The sequence below is a fragment of the Vanessa cardui genome, chromosome 11 (genome assembly GCF_905220365.1).
Source record: "Vanessa cardui chromosome 11, ilVanCard2.1, whole genome shotgun sequence".
Classification (NCBI taxonomy): Eukaryota; Metazoa; Arthropoda; class Insecta; order Lepidoptera; family Nymphalidae; genus Vanessa; species Vanessa cardui.
The window spans coordinates 12,663,916-12,683,181 of NC_061133.1; the positions used below are offsets into that span (position 1 = coordinate 12,663,916).

The following is a 19,266-nucleotide window of genomic DNA, read 5'->3' on the forward strand; positions in this document are numbered from 1 at the left end:
TTTTTAAAGAGTTCACATTAATTTTTTACTTATAACCAATACTTAAATAAACGATAATGTCGTACATATTATATGCTACAAAATGTTTTAATTTCAATATTACATTAGATTTAGCAGGCAACATTATTTTTTTAAGTCACATAAAATTTTACCTAATCATAAGTCATAACTGACAGATTTCAAATTTGTAAAAAAAAAATCGATGTAAATATCGTAAAGAGGAATAAGAAAATTCTGAATTAAAATTATAAACCTTTTTTAAAAATCAAAATCGGCATGAAAGGAGCAGATACTCTTATATCAATTCGATTTTTAACCCTACTGGGCCACTTTTCTATCCTTGTAACTCTGTTATGGGAGAACAACAAGAATCTTCATCATTGTTTACCAATTCAGAGCCAATATCCAATGGCGAACGTTCAGACACATCAACACTGGTGAGTTAATTCAAGTAAACAATATTTATTTACTAATCTTCAGATTTAAATATTATACCTAAAATTATTATTACTGAAAAGGTAAATTGAGAAATCAAAAATAAAGCAGTAAATAACTTATTTAATATGTTATAGTATGAGATATATTGTAATTTTTTTTTAGATATTATATATTTACATTTTTTTTATTAATATAATAGTACATGATTTACTTTAAATACTTTCTTCCTTTTTTATTCTTAACTAAGAATATCCTGTCCAGTTATTTCAGGAATTAAAATGTATATTTAAATAAAATATTTCCTTAAAATAAAAGCTTGAGAAAAATATATAGAAGTTATTTTAATTGTATGTTTAACGAACAAAAAATAAGAGTTCTGTGTGAATCAATTATATTGTAGTTCATTTCTAAATTCTTTTTTTATAATAAACTTGAATTTTTTTTATATAATATGAATTTAAATAATTCATACTGTTTTTAAATTAGCAGATAATGCTCTTAACCTTGTTTGATAAAAACGACACAATCTCTGTAAAAGTGGAACAAAGGAAAGCTGGTCAGCAAACAAATTAATTTATTTAAACTGAAAAACTACATTCCGTTCTATAGTCATAACACATTCAACAAATACTACAATTATATTCTCTCTAGATTAATTTTACGAATACTTTAGAATAAAAATAAATTCACATGATTTAATTAAAGAATCTAAATATTCAAGTGCATACAATTTTTCTATTATAATAGTGATATAATGAATTTAGAAGAACAATACTACTATCCCAGAGGTTTCTGGAAAAGACATTTTTGGTCCGTTATTGCCAAAGTCAAATTCATATATCACTTAAGTTATTATATAATACTAAAATAACCAGTACCAGACCCAAAATAACATAATGTTGTTTCTAGTCAATATAATCCAATTGCCGAACTATAAATAAGGTAAAATAATTTAAACATAAATGGCTACTTTGTTAACAAATGTTTCGTGCAAACTTTTGTTTCTTTACTTTATTTCCCTTGTGTGTGGTACATATGATACACATGTATTAGATTAGTAATTAATGACTTAATTGCTCATTATGTTAATCCAGCTTAATCTAGATTAGTATTATCAAATATTCACAACTCTTTGTTATACATGATGTTGATTTAAACTCATGTGCGTGTTAAATATCATAGTAGAGTGCTGTTGTAAGTTATAACCAATAATAATCAGCTTCCCAATACTTTCTTCCTTTTACTAATAAATCGAATGACTTAAGATTCTTGGCAGTTTCTATATTATGATAAAGATAACAAAGTAATTAAAAATAAATAAATAATTGAACTATATTATGACTTGTTAGTCTCGACACTAGGTATAAAACCACAGAGGTATAATCCTGACATCTTAGGTACAGACGTTAAGTTGGAGTATCAATAAAAGTTATTTGATTTTCCTGTTCTAAAATTGTCTTCAGCAACCCTGAGTTTGCAGGTTAGATTTGTGTATACTGATGCGCCTTAGAAAACACGTAAAGCTGTGGGTCTTGCACCTCTTCCATCGAATTATAGGACTAAGAGAAGAAAGTGTACCTGCTTACCACAATTGTGAACTCTGAAATATTCTGTATAAGTTACGAGTCTTACTTGAGAAGTCAACGAATGTTATCTTCACGCATTTTTGGCATCTACGTCACAATCCTTTATCGCTTTTTTTAAGTAAAAAGCTTCTAACATGAGATTTAAATTTAATTATTATTTTATTATTTTATTTTTTTTATAGAAACCTTGTCTGTATTTTGTCTACGCAAACCCGTCTTGGGGTAACTTGTGTGATTTTCTTATATACTCGTTTTATATAAAAAAAAGTAATGTTTGGTGGAATCAACCACAATACATTTTTTTGCTACAAATATACATATACCAGTTTTAATTTTATGTTTTATTAAATATAAATTGCCGCCTTTCCTAAGAGGCGGGAATATCTCGTCCTTGTATGTATAATTGTAAAACATTAATGTATATGCGTTAATTTTTAAATTTTTAATGTTACTTACGTAAAATATAATTTATGGCAAGTTAAATAATCATGACGTAAATTATTTTAAAGTATGAATATTATGTTTCTGATTTATAAATCATTACGTATTATGGCTTTACGTAATTTTACTTATTTGTTACCATTTTAACGTGAAATGATTATTAAAAAAAATTATCACGTTCACATTTGCTTGCCTTAATAGTTACATAACATTTGTTTTGAAGCAAATATTCCAATATCTTTGAGATAACATGTTAGTATATTTGTAGCACAGTTATTTTATATATAAATGCCATAAAATAACTATTACTTTGAAAGTAAGTACGCGCTTAAACTATCTATTAAAATATTTTATTAGTCACATCAGCATATTTAATAAGACCTCCAGTAAAACCTTCAGCTTGTTTTTTTTTTAAATAGGTATATTGACAATATTTTTTTACTTGGTGATAGGGCTTTGTGCAAGCCAAATAACAGTACTCAGTATTGTTGTGTTCCGGTTTGAAGGGTGAGTGAGCCAGTGTAACTACAGGCACAAGGGAGATAACATCTTAACTCCCAAGGTTGGTGGAACATTGACGATATAAGGAATAGTTAATATTTCTTACAGCGTCATTGTCTATGGGTGATGGTAACCACTTACCACCAGGTGGCCCATATGCTTGTCCGCCAACCTAAACCATAAAAAATAATAAATAAAAACTTGTTTTTTTTCACCGATACGCGCAAAATACCGCTTCGAGACGAGGAGGCTTAATAGACTTCTACTTAAACCCGTGGTTATAACAAAATGATATACGAAATTTTATTACCACCCTTTGTTAAAAATAGAATTATGTTTATTGAGATGCATGTTGATTTTTAGATAATTACGTCAATTATTGAATAGTTTAATGTTATAATTATTAGATTTAGATTACTTTTAATAAGATCTCGATTCATTAATACTTAGGGTTTAAATTTAAAAAAAATTGAAATGGTGAGCCCCTTTAGCAAAATTCTTACAGTTAATAATTGTTATTTTGTAAATTAAACAAAACAATTTTTTGTAATGTCTTAATTATAAATTCTATAAATTTTTAAACGGTTGCAAATTTTTTAAACAAGTAATACTAGATATTTCATTAAAAAATGGTTGAGTTTATTTATTGAACTTCTAAGGAAAATTCTGATTTTTATGAAGTTTTTTTAGGATGTCGTCTGTCGTGTTCTAAAAATAACGAATTGGTTATGCAATACTTCATTTCATTTAGCAAATAAACTGAAAATACCTCTACATTCACTATCGAAAAAGGTAAACTAAAGCATGCGGAAGCAAGTGAAACACGCCAATGGCGCCAATGCGCCACCAACGTTGGCCCCAACAATGCTGCTTTGCGTTAGAAAACATGTGTGCACGAAGCCATACTCCCCAAAAGCTTATCGCTTTAATATTTAATAAAGAAATATAAACTTAATTTATTTCTAAAACAATATGAATAACTCAATATTTTTGTATTTAATATTAGTTCAGGAAATCTGTTCAAATCTAGGAATCAAACTCAAACTCAAAACTCAAAGTATAAACTAGTGTACTCAAGTACAAATCTAGGAATGTTCTTCGTTTACATTGTAATAAATATCTAATGTTAATAAATATCTAATGTTGTGTGAATAGCCAGATAAGAACTTTACTGCTTCTTAAACAATAGGAAAATATATTTCCGTATAGAATTATAAATCATATAATATTAATATTGATTCAGATTGTTTGTTAATTGCGTTTTAATCTCGCTGACTTCCATTCCTTAGATAATATGCCTCTTTAAATAGTTACCTGTTGAACTGGTTGAACAGGTAACTATTTATAAAAGATATTTTGAAATAACTTCAATGAAAGGAAGGCTTCGATTTGCTTTGTATGTATGTTTGTATGTAATCAAAGGATACAAATGTGTTTTTTTGAATATTGTATCTGTTTGTTTTTTGTTTTGAAATTCACTGCCCTGACTTTAGTACAAAATAGATTACATTATTATAAAATTTAGTATGTTTGTAGTTTTTGTATAAATAAGCCTAGGTAGGCAAGAATTGCATATTTCAAGCAATACTTAATATTATTTTGTTCCGTTTCGAAGGATTAATATGTCAGTGTTACTACAGGTATCAGGTTTCAAGGATGATTGGAATATTAATAATGTAAAGATGATAATATGTCTCAACCAAACGTCTGTTGGCGATGGTGACCACTTACAGTACAGCCTGGATATCTGCCACGATACCTTAAGTAATTAAATAAAAATGTACAAACTGATAAATGCTTATAAATTTTATCCAATAACAAAATATAATTGTACAAAACAAATCACGTTTCGTGGTTCTCAAGTTCGGATATGTTTAGAAGAATGTCTTCTCATGTTTATATTATTATACGTATGAAAGGTGTACTGTCTTATCGGTCTCATATAGATTGCTTTCGAGGCTTGCCGCATGTAATTTGAAGAGGCAGATCCTGATCCATGGGATTGGACCAGGAGACCTAGGTTTCAATCCCGCATTGGGCTAATAAATATTATTAGTTTATTTATCATTCTATAAAATATTGACAATCCTTTCCTTATTCAAATAGTAGAAGAAAACACTAGACATATTTCTATCTTTATGATATAGAAATGATTTCTCACAGATCCTATAAAGCTTATAAGACGGGCACGTCAGCTTACATACCTACGTAGTGTTTGACGTGTTTCCCCTATACGATTTTATTTGGGATCGCAGGCGCTGACTGCATCGGTATACACACTAAAACGCCAGCGGTGTCCTCTACGTCCTTTACGCTAACGTTATATCCTGCCTGTTGTTACATGCGGGCGTTGACTTAATGGGCACATTTCCTCATTCAATAATTTACATAAAAATATTCATAAATTATATACATAAAATTTCCTTGTGATAAATCAATTGTATATTAGAGCGAACATACATACTGATGGAGACCTAATTTGTAATGTATTTTTATAAAGACATTAGATATATTTAAAAAATAAATAAATCTAGTTTAATCTTTAAACGAACATTAAACCGGTTTTATATGATTAACAAAAGTTTATAAACACACGCTACTAAATAGATGATGTTTGTTCTTCAAAAAAAAAAAGATAATAAGGGTCCATTGAATAAGGTTATGTGACGTATTCGGATAACCGTATAATATTATTTAGAGTATCTGCATTCGGTGTTCGTTTTTTTTTTAACTCGCCGTCCATCTTTGTTTTGTTACGTAACGATCAATGTTGCCACACTAAAAAATTAAATACACTAAAAAATGATTTATTTAATTTACTGGGGTCAAGAACCTCGAACACGCTTCGGACTTTTTTGCGTTTATTTATTTTTGTATTTCATCGTCTGCGTCTATCGGTTAAGTACCGGTTTGAGTTATTGAGATAGGTTGCAAAGTTCAAGGCGACTAAAACTATTATACTTCTCACTAACAACCAGTTAGTGTAGGGACGAATTAAATATAAATTAGTATACCTTAAGTCAGTGTTTTGTTGTAATAAACTGTTTAGTTATAATAAAATAATTACTGAGAAAACATCAAGTGGTGTAATAAAAACTATAGAGTGAGGTGCTTTACTTGAGGTTAGTGTTTCCACATGCTCAGACATAGAAAATGTTGTAAACAAGTGCGCGGTAAATTCGTATAATTAAAGTTCCACGGAATATGTTCGTTTAATGTTGATCTTATAACAATTTTATACGCTGAGAATAACAAACAAAATATGTCAGAGAAGAAAGACCAGGTCAGTAAATGTTACCTCTATTTCCGTTAGAGGTTGCTTTCTCTTCATCTAACTTTTTTTTATTAGCAAAGACTTAAATGTTTCAAGTTAAGCTTTTTTTAAAAATAATTTATACTAGTTTTGTTTAGGTATTTTTTGTACATATTTAAAACATTGAATTAATTTTTACTTAATACAATTATGTTGAACTTAATAAAAAAAAAATATAAGATTTTTAAAGGATTTTTTTTTACCTTTTAGTGGAGGAGAATAATATTTATTCCAAAAAAAAAAAAAAAGTTATTATTTTTGTGTAATCCCTATGTACGCCGTTAGTTAATAATATATATTTGGATATATGCCGTTACGATATCATTAAATATTTATTTTTATTTTATTCTATTAATATTCCAGTCACGTCGACGTCGATTGATAACGGTAATTGTTTTAGTGTGGCTTAAATTGAATTCGTAACGTAAATATAACATCAAATGTGTAAAGAGCGGGCTGGACATAAAAATGATTTAATAGGAAATTCCTATATGAAATTAAATTATACATATTTTGCTAAATTTAAATAATTAGGAAAGCTTATTCGATCCATAATCCTCACTATGGTGTTTAATTAGTAGCAGATTTAGTTTACTGCAAAAATAAAAAAGGATATTTTATTTAAAAAATGATAAATCTGTGTCCTGTTTTATTTTTATTTATAAGGTCGTACAAAATGCCTGTTTGTTTATTTTTTACTTTAAATTTGACAGTACTAATATAAAAGTAGATATTTTTGGCTGTTTACGCAAATATAATAGCTTTTTGTCTTATAAAATTACATAATTATTAATCATCTATCCATGTAATTAATGTGCATCTATATATTTATTAATTTAAACTGGATGCTATTGTATTTCATAATAAGATTTTATTTATTTTATATATTACTCAATTCATTTATATATTTAAATTATCATTTATATTACATGATTAGATGTTTTTTGTCTTCACGGCGACGTTAAATTATATAAATAAATCAGTACATTTTTTACCGCTATTAAATATATATCGATATGTTTTACGTATTAAGTGACATTTACGTTTCATTCCAAGACAATTTTTTTATAATGAATATTTAATAGAAATACATAGATTAGGAATAATGTTGACAAGAAACCTGCCCAGGCTGTAAAATTGTACTGTTAGTATCCGCACTTGTAATCAGTATACATCATTTCAGGTTTGTGCCTGGTTTGGCTACGTCGTTAGCTCTGGTGGTGGTTGAGTTCACCACGTTCATATTTGGACTAACAATGTTCGAATCGTTTGTAAATTTGACGTGTATCCTTTTGTGATTTTATTGTTGAATGTTTGTCTGTATTTGCACATATCACGCGCTGTTTAGTTTTGTACACACTGAATATCCTAGTACGTACTATGAATTAATATGTATGACTCAATGAGTAAGGTCTTATATATTTTGGCAGGACTGAAGTTAGTCAGTAGACAATTTTAAAGGACAACGATAGGGTATAGTCGTCGGAACATTTTACAGGGAACACGGCCTCTAAAAGGGCTATAAATGCGAATAGAAGTAGATTATATATTATAAAAAATATACAGTTTTATTACGTAGCTAAGTTAGATTTTTTTTATTTTTGGGTTTGTTGCGTGGTTTAATGTATAAAGGCTATATCTGTACCTTCTTTGTGTTATTGTTATCTATTAGATATATAAAATATTAACAGCCTGTAAATCCCATAAATCTCGGCATAATGCCTATTCCCCGTTTGAGAAGATAGAATAGAATAGAATAGATGATTATGAACTTATTGATTGTCATCATAATAATACCCGCGAAACAGAATTTATTCATAACATGTAGGATAATGCCACGATGTTTTCCTTCACCGCCGAGTACGGGATCAGTTATAAACAAATTGGACACATGAAATCCACGTGGTGACTGCCCATGATCTTGGTTAAAATGTACTTCCAATCACTGGACCATTTGGACCAAGTAAAAATAGACAATAGAAAAAGTACTAGACACTAATAATTCACGATGATTTAGTTGTGATTCACCAAATACACTGCATTTTTTTTTCACTAGATTTGTAGTTGATTCGACACGTAATATGAAACGTAACTTGTATTTTGTTATGATAACGATGTACTGCTTGCATTCGCTCGCGTGTACGTTAATTACTTCCCTTGCATAGCTCTCGGTAATTTAAAAAGGTAACTGCCTCCTTGGTCTAGAAAATTGTACTAGATTGACAGTTTGCATAAAGGTTACAAAGTTTTCCTTTCAAGATAACCTTGGTAAAAAAGGTCGAAAGACATCTATCCAGTTATGTCATTGCTGTCCCATCGGGCCTCTGAGTATGGAAATCGTACAGCTAGGTTTCCGGCCACAATTGTGTCCTAAAATATCTCATGTAGTCATCTCTTTTTTGTAAATGGTCAACGAATGGAATATATAATACGATTATGAATGATTAATTCTGTAATGATTTTTATTAATGCGACCAAGAAACAGTCCTGTTGTATAAAATCTGTCCCTATCATCTTACCGACTTATTTGTATTGAACATTTTCGATATGTATCATGTGTCTCAGAGGCTACTTTTCTGATCTACTTTTTTATTCTAAAGCACATATTTTTTAATACACGCACAGTTTGGCTTATTTGGTTGCACCGGGGTTTACACCTTAGTACTGTATAAAATATAATAAAAGACAATGTAAAGTCATTAAGTATAAATGTTCCACTTCTGGGCAAAAGTGTGCACTGCTGGGAAAAGGTCTTCTCTCTCTTTTGAGAAGGTTTGGAGCTTACTCCACCACTCTGCTCCAATGCGGTGGCAGATTTTCTTTCACCACGTGCCAATTTCTACTCGATGCTTTCCTTCACCATACGATGAATTATAAATAAAACAAAACATGAATTTAGTGGTGCTTAACGCGTAATCATCGCTTATAATTTCGTCTTGTTACCACTAACTGTTTCGTTTAATGCATGAACTAAATCACAAACATAAATTATGCACAGGACTCGAAACCCACGATATTGACAACTGGTTTTCCCCTTGATTATCTTTTAATACTAATAAGGTCCTAAATAAAAAAATCAGCTATCACAAGCCACGGAATCGCATCGATCATCCTGAAATTCTTCGTTCCCGACACCTTGCTTTGTGATTGGTTCTGGCCGGTCTACTTATTCTTCTCTGTGCTACCATTTGTCTTCGATATAACCACTTCAGTTATAAATCTGTGTTCTTATTTCAAAAATTCAAATAAAAGTTATTTTTTGTAATATTTTTTATTAGTTAATACCGAACGCGATCTCCGTGACTATAGTAAATTTGTTTTCAATTGTTTACGTTTTATGATAATTTTCATCGTAACGACCTTAGTTTCTAGAATATTCGTTCAGTAAAGAATGAATGTTTTTTATATTATTATCTGTGATTCGTAAAGCGAAATCAATTTGTAACTTTAGCAGTAAACAAGAACAGTTAAATATTACCTAAATCGTGTTCTAATGTTAGATAAGAATGATTGTCCGACTACGCAACAAATTAAGGTAATGTGTTGGACTATTTGATGTTTCCTACGTAGTAGAAAAGTAATAAAGTTTGTTCATTGGAAGTTGTGTTACATACTAAGTTAAGTGATTCGATATCAAGATTTAGAACATATTGATTTATTCTATACTTAACACAGTATCGAAATCAGTTTAATTTTTTTATTAAACTATTTTAAAGTTTTTCTGCTTGCTTGGCAAAGACTTTGTTTTGTGTGTCCAATCATTTTCATTTCCATTTTGTCCTGTGCCAGATTCTGGGAAGGCCTTAGGCTACAGCACCCCCCATTCCAAACCATTAAAGTTCCTAAAAAAACAGTTCTGATGAGTTAAGAATTATAACATAATGTACATATAATAATATTCTAGTAGTTTATGAAGTTTGATTTGGACCCAAATGTACGGGACCTTATATTATTGGCCGGTTTTCAAAGATAACAAAGTTTCTATGCAATCGAATAAATGGTAAAAAACGCTAACGATAGAAACAAAAAACACTTAAACTAGTATCTACATTCTACAGGTATATATTATTTACTCCTTTGTATGAAATATGCTAAGCCTTTAAAATAACTCGTTGCAGGTTGCCAATGAACAGCAACATTTGACTCAAACTCACGAATTCAAACCGGGATGGTCGTTCTATTTGGTGCTAGCCGGGGTGACAACCACCCTTGGTTCATCCTTGCCTGTGGGATTCAACATAGGAGTTGTCAATTCGCCAGCTGAGGTATGTATTCGAATTACAAATTTATTATATTTTATTTAGTTGAAGTATGATCTCATTTATTTCATGTTAATGATGCAAGATTTGTTTTATATTTTAAACGGTTTATTGATCTGTGTGAATAGAGAGCCTATTATTGTCTAGGTCACGACGTGAATCATTTTCATATGTATTTTTTTATGACATAGCTAATAGCCATCTGATGGTAAGTGATCACCAACAAGAATTTTTTTTTTAATTTCAGATCATAAAGACCTTTTGCAACGAAAGTTTCATAAGTCGCTACGATCTGCCTTTGGATAAGACATGGCTCAACGTGCTCTGGTCTTCCGTTGTATCGATATTTATTGTGGGAGGGTGCACAGGATCGATTCTCGGTTCCTTTTTTGCTGACAAGTTTGGGAGGTGAGTATTGATAGATTAGTTTTGTGAGTGTTTGTTTAGATTTTTCCTATCACACTATTAACATTTTTTACTACAGAATTTGTTTATTTACGACATCTTATTATACTCATCTAAAATTCTCAGTGTTTCTTTACTGGATTGTCTGTGTATTATATACGAAAACCTTCCTTTTGAATCACTCCTATCTGTGAAAAAAACCACACCAAAATCCGTTGCGTAATTTGAAAAATCTGAGCATATATAAGCGACTTTGTTTTATACTATGTAATGATAAACCTCAGAAATTTCAGATTTTTTTTTTCAGATTTCTTTAAATGCCAGATTCAAATTTACTTTCTTCATTTTTAGATATAAGAATATATAAACAAAGTGTTTTTTATTTGCAAAAAAATCCAGAATGATTGAGTGAGTATGCTTGTAGGTGAATACTTGTATGGCTTCTGTTGTGTAATGTTTGTATGTAATAAGTATTTATATTTTATTTAAAACTATGGATGTAGGATAAACAATTAAAATTATGTTAATAATAATTTTGTATGAAAAGAAAATGGACGAAGGCTAAATTTATCCGCAGTACTTTCGTAAATTCAAAGTAAAGTACACTAGTGTTTGCGCAAACTGTTATAAGCCCTTGAGACTGATCCCCGTAGCTAAAATTGCGATTAAAAGGGAATATTGCACGAATTGAAGTTTCTATATGTAATGCATGTTTTTTTTACAGAAAGAATGCCATAATAATAACGAATCTCTTGGCGATTGCGGGAGCGGTTCTATTCTTATTTTGTCGCGCCGCTAACTCTGTGGAGATGCTTATACTCGGAAGATTGCTTGTCGGTCTTGCTGGTGGTGAGTTTGTAATACATTTTAACTCGCTTTTAATAAATAATAAATAAATAAATATGAGACAACATTACATACATTACTCTGATCCCAATGTAAGTAGCTAAAGCACTTGTGATATGGAAAATCAGAAGTAACGAAGGTATCACAGACACCCAGACCCAAGACAACATAGAAAACTTATGGTAATCTATATCGACTCGGCCGGGAATCGAACCCGGGACCTCGAAGTGGCGTACCCATGAAAACCGGTGTACATACCACTCGACCACGGAGGTCGTCACTTTTGTGCAAAACTAGTAGTCGCCCACGGCGTTGCTCGCGTTTTAGTGTGTTGGTTGTTATATGTCAGGCAAAAATGTAGCCTTTGCCCTTTTTTGGAGTTCTAGTTTGCTTCATACCAAATTTCATTAAATTTCGTTCTGTGGTTTGACGATTTTTTGCCGATGCTACATCTAAGTTGTGTCGTACTATAATATATAATGAATGATTGATTCTGACCGATTCCTCCCCTATTATTTTTTAGATTTTTGATAAATGTATTTTCGTTTTTCGATATTTACATTTTATATACATTTCGGCCAGGTCTGACGACGAGTATTGTGCCCATGTACTTAACGGAGCTGTCGCCGCCCAGGCTGTCGGGCGCCATGGGGGTCGCCTGTCCCCTTGGGGTTAATGCTGGAGTGCTTGTGGGACAAGTTATGGGGTTGGACTTTATATTGGGTGAATCACTTGATATTTGTATACAATTTAAAAAAAATAAAAAAATATTAATAATAATGTGTAAATCGTTATATGGCAACATTACAGCATAAGTATACAAATGTTGTCAGCATCAATATTTTTTTGATGACTTATTAAAATAAATTTAATTTTTTTAATGGATAATTCTATATATAAGCCAACTAAATAATTAATATAATTGCTTGTATTATTTTCAGGTGGAGTCGACAACTGGCCCTATCTGTTATCCGTCTTCGCGTTGCTAGTCATAATATCATTGCCTATTCTGTTTATATTACCTGAGAGTCCGAAATACCTTTTTGTTGTCAAGAGAAACGAACCAGCGGCTATAAACGGTGAGATTAATCAATTATTATTATTAAATAAATATGTAGAAAAACAATCCAGTTATTTAGGTCCCCTGGATAAGTCTGCTTGGATTTTGGCTAAGGAAGTGTATTAAATATCTTACTGCTATTATATATATGGGCAGTCGTAACATCCTACCACCAGGTGGTCTATTTGCCAGGCAACTTACCTATGTTACAAAAATAACCTGAACGTCTTGATTTTAGCAGTTATGCTGTGTTCTAATTCTAATAATTATAATATCTAATTATAATATATATAATATCTAATTCTAATAGTTATGCTGTGTTCTAATTATTAGATAAAATAAAATTAATGGTTCATTATACTCTAATGTTACTTTATACCTTCTATACTTTTAATAAATTGGATTTTTGAATTGAAATGTGGTTACTACTGTTAAGTACCAGGGTTAAAGTTTACCATAATTAGCCAACTTTTTTTTTGAAAATTTCTTTAGAACTGAGTCGCTTGCGGGGAGAAATTCCGAGCGTTCTCACTGAGGACTTGGAACTGTTGAGAGAGGAAGTGCACGCTGAAGCCAGCAGTAGCGGGGAGAGGTGGTCCATGTGGAGGGTCGCCCGCGAGCCCAAACTACGACTGCCCTTACTCCTCGCGTGCACCATGCAGGCTGGCCAGCAGACCAGTGGAATCAATGCGGTGAGATTTTGAAAGTTCATAGTGTATTGATTTAATTAATTCTACACCGTGCCAAATTTGTTGGCATTATTTAAATTTATCACAAATTACCAATGCTTGATATTGAATTGATGCGGTGTCACTAGTTTTGATCAATTTAATATTCTTATTATGAGTTTGAATATGGTGTGTTTATTATGGAAAAAGGGAAGGGAGAAAAAATGCGGAAGTAAAATTAAAGTAAAGTTTTTAAGTATTAACTTCAATTGTGCATTACATAGCAGAGCTACTAGAAAATCTATGGAATACGAAAATCTAAAGTTTTTTTGTTTATAACGTGATACGACTAACGAGGCTGCGCACGCGCAGGTGTTCTACTACTCGCAGACGATCTTCGAGCAGGCGGGGCTGTCGGCGCGGCGGGCACAGCTGGCCACGGTGGGCTGCGGCACCGTCAACGTGTGCACGGCGCTCGCCATGCTGGCGCTGCTGCCGCGCGCCGGCAGACGCGCGCTGCTGCTCGCCTCCGCCGCCGCCGCCGCGCTGCTGCTCGCCGCGCTGGCGCTCGCGCTCGCCTACATCGTGAGAACACACCCCCCCCCACACACACACTACTACGCGTCGCATTCACACGACCCATACAAGTAGCCCTATCGCGCACACACACACACTACTACGCTACACAACTACTACCAATAGACATAACTCCCTATCGCGCCATTACACGCTAGATTCTCGCTTCAACCCGAGAGAGCGAGTGCACATAGACATAACTCCCGATCGCGCCATTACACGCTAGAGATTGTCGCATCAACCCGAGAGAGCGAGTGCAAATAGACATAACTCCCTATCGCGCCCCCCCCACACACACACTACTACGCGTCGCATTCGCACGACCAGTAGACATAACTCCCTATCGCGCCCCCCCACACACACACTACTACGTGTCGCATTCGCACGACCAGTAGACATAACTCCCTATCGCGCCATTACACGCTAGAGATACTCGCTTCAACCCGAGAGAGCGAGTGCATATAGACATAACTCCCTATCGCGCCCCCCCACACACACACTACTACGTGTCGCATTCGCACGACCAGTAGACATAACTCCCTATCGCGCCATTACACGCTAGAGATACTCGCTTCAACCCGAGAGAGCGAGTGCATATAGACATAACTCCCTATCGCGCCCCCCCACACACACACTACTACGTGTCGCATTCGCACGACCAGTAGACATAACTCCCTATCGCGCCCCCCCACACACACACTACTACGTGTCGCATTCGCACGACCAGTAGACATAACTCCCTATCGCGCCATTACACGCTAGAGATACTCGCTTCAACCCGAGAGAGCGAGTGCATATAGACATAACTCCCTATCGCGCCCCCCCACACACACACTACTACGTGTCGCATTCGCACGACCAGTAGACATAACTCCCTATCGCGCCCCCCCACACACACACTACTACGTGTCGCATTCGCACGACCAGTAGACATAACTCCCTATCGCGCCATTACACGCTAGAGATACTCGCTTCAACACGAGAGAGCGAGTGCAAATAGACATAACTCCCTATCGCGCCCCCCCACACACACTACTACGCGTCGCATTCGCACGACCAGTAGACATAACTCCCTATCGCGCCCCCCCCCCACACACACACTACTACGCGTCGCATTCGCACGACCAGTAGACATAACTCCCTACAACGCCCCCCCCCCCACACAACGCGTCGCATTCGCACGACCAGTAGACATAACTCCCTATCGCGCCCCCCCACACACACACTACTACGCGTCGCATTCGCACGACCAGTAGACATAACTCCCTATCGCGCCCCCCCCCACACACACACTACTACGCGTCGCATTCGCACGACCAGTAGACATAACTCTCTACAACGCCCCCCCCCCACACAACGCGTCGCATTCGCACGACCAGTAGACATAACTCCCTATCGCGCCCCCCCACACACACACTACTACGCGTCGCATTCGCACGACCAGTAGACATAACTCCCTATCGCGCCCCCCCACACACACACTACTACGCGTCGCATTCGCGCGACCAGTAGACATAACTCCCTATCGCGCCCCCCACACACACACACACTACTACGCGTCGCATTCACACGACCAGTAGACATAACTCCCTATCGCGCCCCCCCACACACACTAATACGCGTCGCATTCGCACGACCAGTAGACATAACTCCCTATCGCGCCCTCCCACACACACACTACTACGCGTCGCATTCGCACCACCAGTAGACATAACTCCCTACAACGCCCCCCCCCACACAACGCGTCGCATTCGCACGACCAGTAGACATAACTCCCTATCGCGCCCCCCCACACACACACTACTACGCGTCGCATTCGCACGACCAGTAGACATAACTCCCTATCGCGCCCCCCCCCACACACACACTACTACGCGTCGCATTCGCACGACCAGTAGACATAAATCCCTATCGCGCCCCCCCCCCACACACACACTACTACGTGTCGCATTCGCACGACCAGTAGACATAACTCCCTATCGCGCCCCCCCACACACACTACTACGCGTCGCATTCGCACGACCAGTAGACATAAATCCCTATCGAGCCCCCCCCACACACACACTACTACGCGTCGCATTCGCACGACCAGTAGACATAACTCCCTATCGCGCCCCCCCACACACACACTACTACGCGTCGCATTCGTACGACCAGTAGACATAACTCCCTAAAACGCCAACAAAGAAATTGAGAAATCGTTGGCGGTTGTTGTAAATAATATTTTTTCTTCATATAGACAAATGTCACCTTAGTCTACCCGTGACCACGAACGCTGTAAAGTGCTCGAAACGTCGGGATGTTAAAAATAATTAATATACGCGATTCAAATCCGTTATAGCTAGTTTTATTTCAAATTGACGATTATATTAGTTCATATGATATCACAAGTCGTAACGTTTGTGTAAAGATCATTTAAAAAAAAAAAATATTGATATTTTGGAATAGCGTACTTTATTTTAATGTGATCGGGTTTACGAATTTTGTTGATTGGACATCTAAATTGTGTCGTACTATATATAATTTACAAAATTCATCTGATACATATTTCCTTTCAGGACGCGCTGCCCTGGATGCCCTACGTGTGCACGGTGGCCGTGATACTGTACGTCCTAGTGTACGGGTTCGGTCTCGGCCCTATACCTTATTTCATTGCCTCGGGTGAGTATACAATACATCAATAGTAAAAAAAAAAATAATACTGATTAAGGCAATAAAGTTAAATTAAAGTATCATATATATTTGGAAATTAACAGATTTTTGTCAGTTATCTCTGAAATTGCAATGGGCCAAGGCAAGGTTCGGCATAAAGGCATAGATTTGGTTTTGAATGAGGTCTTCTTCAAAAGACGAGGCTACACTATCGTGTTACCCTTACCTGTACTTTCATCACACATGCAATTTTTTTTAAATTTATGAGATTAACTTATAGGCAAATTAAGTACAACTAATCAGGTTTGTGTGTATGTGTGCGCAGAGCTATTCGAGGTGAGCACCCGCGCGGGCGGCATGGCGTGGGGCTCGCTGTGCAACTGGGGCGGGAACTTCCTCGTGGGCATGAGCTTCCCCACGCTGCGCGAATTCATGGGCGCCGGCTGCTTCCTCCTCTTCTCCGCGCTCACCGCCGCGCTCTTCTTCTTCCAGAGGTCACACACACACACACGCACACCCACACACACACACACACACACGCACACCCACACACGCACACCCACACACACACACACACACACACACACACACACACACACACACACACACACACACACATACGCGCGCGCACGCACACACACACGCACACACACATAAAGAAATGTTACTCAAACAATAATCAATTTGGTAATGAATGTTATTACTGTAATACACATCTAGCACATTTTCAATAGACGTATGCAGGTTGACTCACGATAATTTATTTTATTACGTCAAGCAGATAAACTCAGTAGCTAGTCACGGGGGCTTCTTGGTTTAAGATCTGTTTTTTTTAAAATATGAATTAGGTTGCTAGACCGCCTATAAGGAGTCCATCGTCCATCCATTCAACATTCTAATGGTGGTCCATCGACCAAAATCCTAATGGTGGTCCATGGACCAACATCCTAATGGTGGTCCATGGACCAATATCCTAATGGTGGTCCATGGACTAACATCCTAATGGTGGTCCGTCGACTAACATCCTAATGGTGGTCCATGGACCAATATCCTAATGGTGGTCCATCGACCAACACCGGAGCTATCTGAAATGTCAACCTTTCCTTTAATCGCGAATGCACAATCATCGGTTAAGATGTACACTCTAACCACTGAGCTATCTCGGCTCTTCTTATCATTATTAATCTTTAATTTCAATTACAGATTATACTTTCCCGAAACGAAAGGCAAGACACCGACGCAAGTGGCGCAGCTCTGCAGTCGCGGTCTGAAGTCCCGCCCGCTGAGCGCTTGCCAGCCGGTCGCCGCCTGACGCCGCGTGACGTCACGGCCAGCGTCACTTGACAGTTATTGACCGCAGTTAAAGGATCTGATCAAACGTCCATAAGTCGTAAGCTAATATTACAGAATTGGTTGAACGGAACTTAATAGAAATTCTTTAACTAGAAAATTCTGATACAAATTGTAATACATCATAGGTCCAGAAAATATGCTCTGTAGGCTAATTTATACTTTGAAACAAACTTTTGTCACAGTTTGTCACAAACACTCCCACACAAACTAAATAATATTCTTTTTTTACAATAGGCTATTTGACTGCTTTTTTTAAATCTATTTTATATTATTTAGTAGAGTGTAAGGAACCCAGTTAAAGTAGATTTTTTGATTTCTAGTAAATATATCATTTTAAAAATTCAACAAAAACGCTACTTGAACAATATGGCGCTGCAAAGGGGTCGGTGACATCACTTGTATTTTAATCTGTGGCACATATAGTAGGCAAGCAAGGTTAACAAGCAAGTGACTTCATCATCATCAGGAGCGCTGATTGGCCGGGCTTACGATGTCACATGACAAACGTTTAAAAAATACATTTTTATTTATGATTTTTTGAAAATAGATTGATTATTATTTTCATCTTTCTTTAATAAAAAACCATTTTTAAACTCATAATATATGTATACTGATTACAGTAATTGACACTTTATTTTTCGCATTGTCAAATAGCCTATTTATGTTTGTGTGGTTCAAAACTTTAAAAAGCAAATGATATAATAGATCGAGTTGCCACAGTTACTTTCACAAGTAAAATACAGATAACGTATAAGTAATAATAAGTAAAAATGTTTTTTTTTTTTTTTACTAATAATTTTGCATAATTGTATGTTATTGAGGGAATGTTCGTATTAATTTTATAATAAAGTTGACTGTTTCTTCGAGACCGCAGAGTCCGACATCCCTAAAAAAACGGGGCCGAAAGTTAGAAGTGTACAGATTCTCATTTCCGACGCCTTAAGTCGCTCGTATTAGATTTGCCTTCGGTTTTTGATAGCGAGTGTGTTTTCACACAGGAAGCTAACCTAACATAACCACGCTTGATCATTATATGTCTTGCGTAAATGGCTGGTCTTCATTGACTGGCCCCCATATCCTAAATCAGTTTGGACGACAATACATCACCATATTAAAATACTTTATAACATACATTAAACAAAGAATATAAACTTCTTAATTCCTAAAG

At 35.3% G+C, this 19,266-nt stretch overlaps 1 protein-coding gene across 3 annotated transcripts; it reads left to right on the forward strand.

The window, feature by feature from the left end:
- The first annotated feature begins 157 nt into the window (after positions 1-157).
- LOC124533779 (solute carrier family 2, facilitated glucose transporter member 1-like) lies at positions 158-18,378 on the forward strand. 3 transcript variants are annotated; one of them, XM_047109288.1, is made up of 11 exons: positions 158-437; positions 10,398-10,544; positions 10,786-10,946; positions 11,668-11,792; positions 12,372-12,512; positions 12,731-12,868; positions 13,342-13,541; positions 13,890-14,102; positions 16,652-16,754; positions 17,071-17,239; positions 17,949-18,378. In XM_047109288.1, the coding sequence occupies exons 1-11, from the start codon at positions 354-356 to the stop codon at positions 18,055-18,057; spliced, it is 1,590 nt and encodes a 529-aa protein (XP_046965244.1). In that variant the 5' UTR covers positions 158-353; the 3' UTR covers positions 18,058-18,378. The 3 variants fall into 3 exon arrangements, with proteins under 3 accessions (XP_046965244.1, XP_046965246.1, XP_046965245.1); XM_047109290.1 differs by lacking the exon at positions 158-437 and adding an exon at positions 5,838-6,249 and having other exon boundaries at positions 17,949-18,377; XM_047109289.1 differs by lacking the exon at positions 158-437 and adding an exon at positions 9,659-9,814.
- Positions 18,379-19,266: the final 888 nt, after the last annotated feature.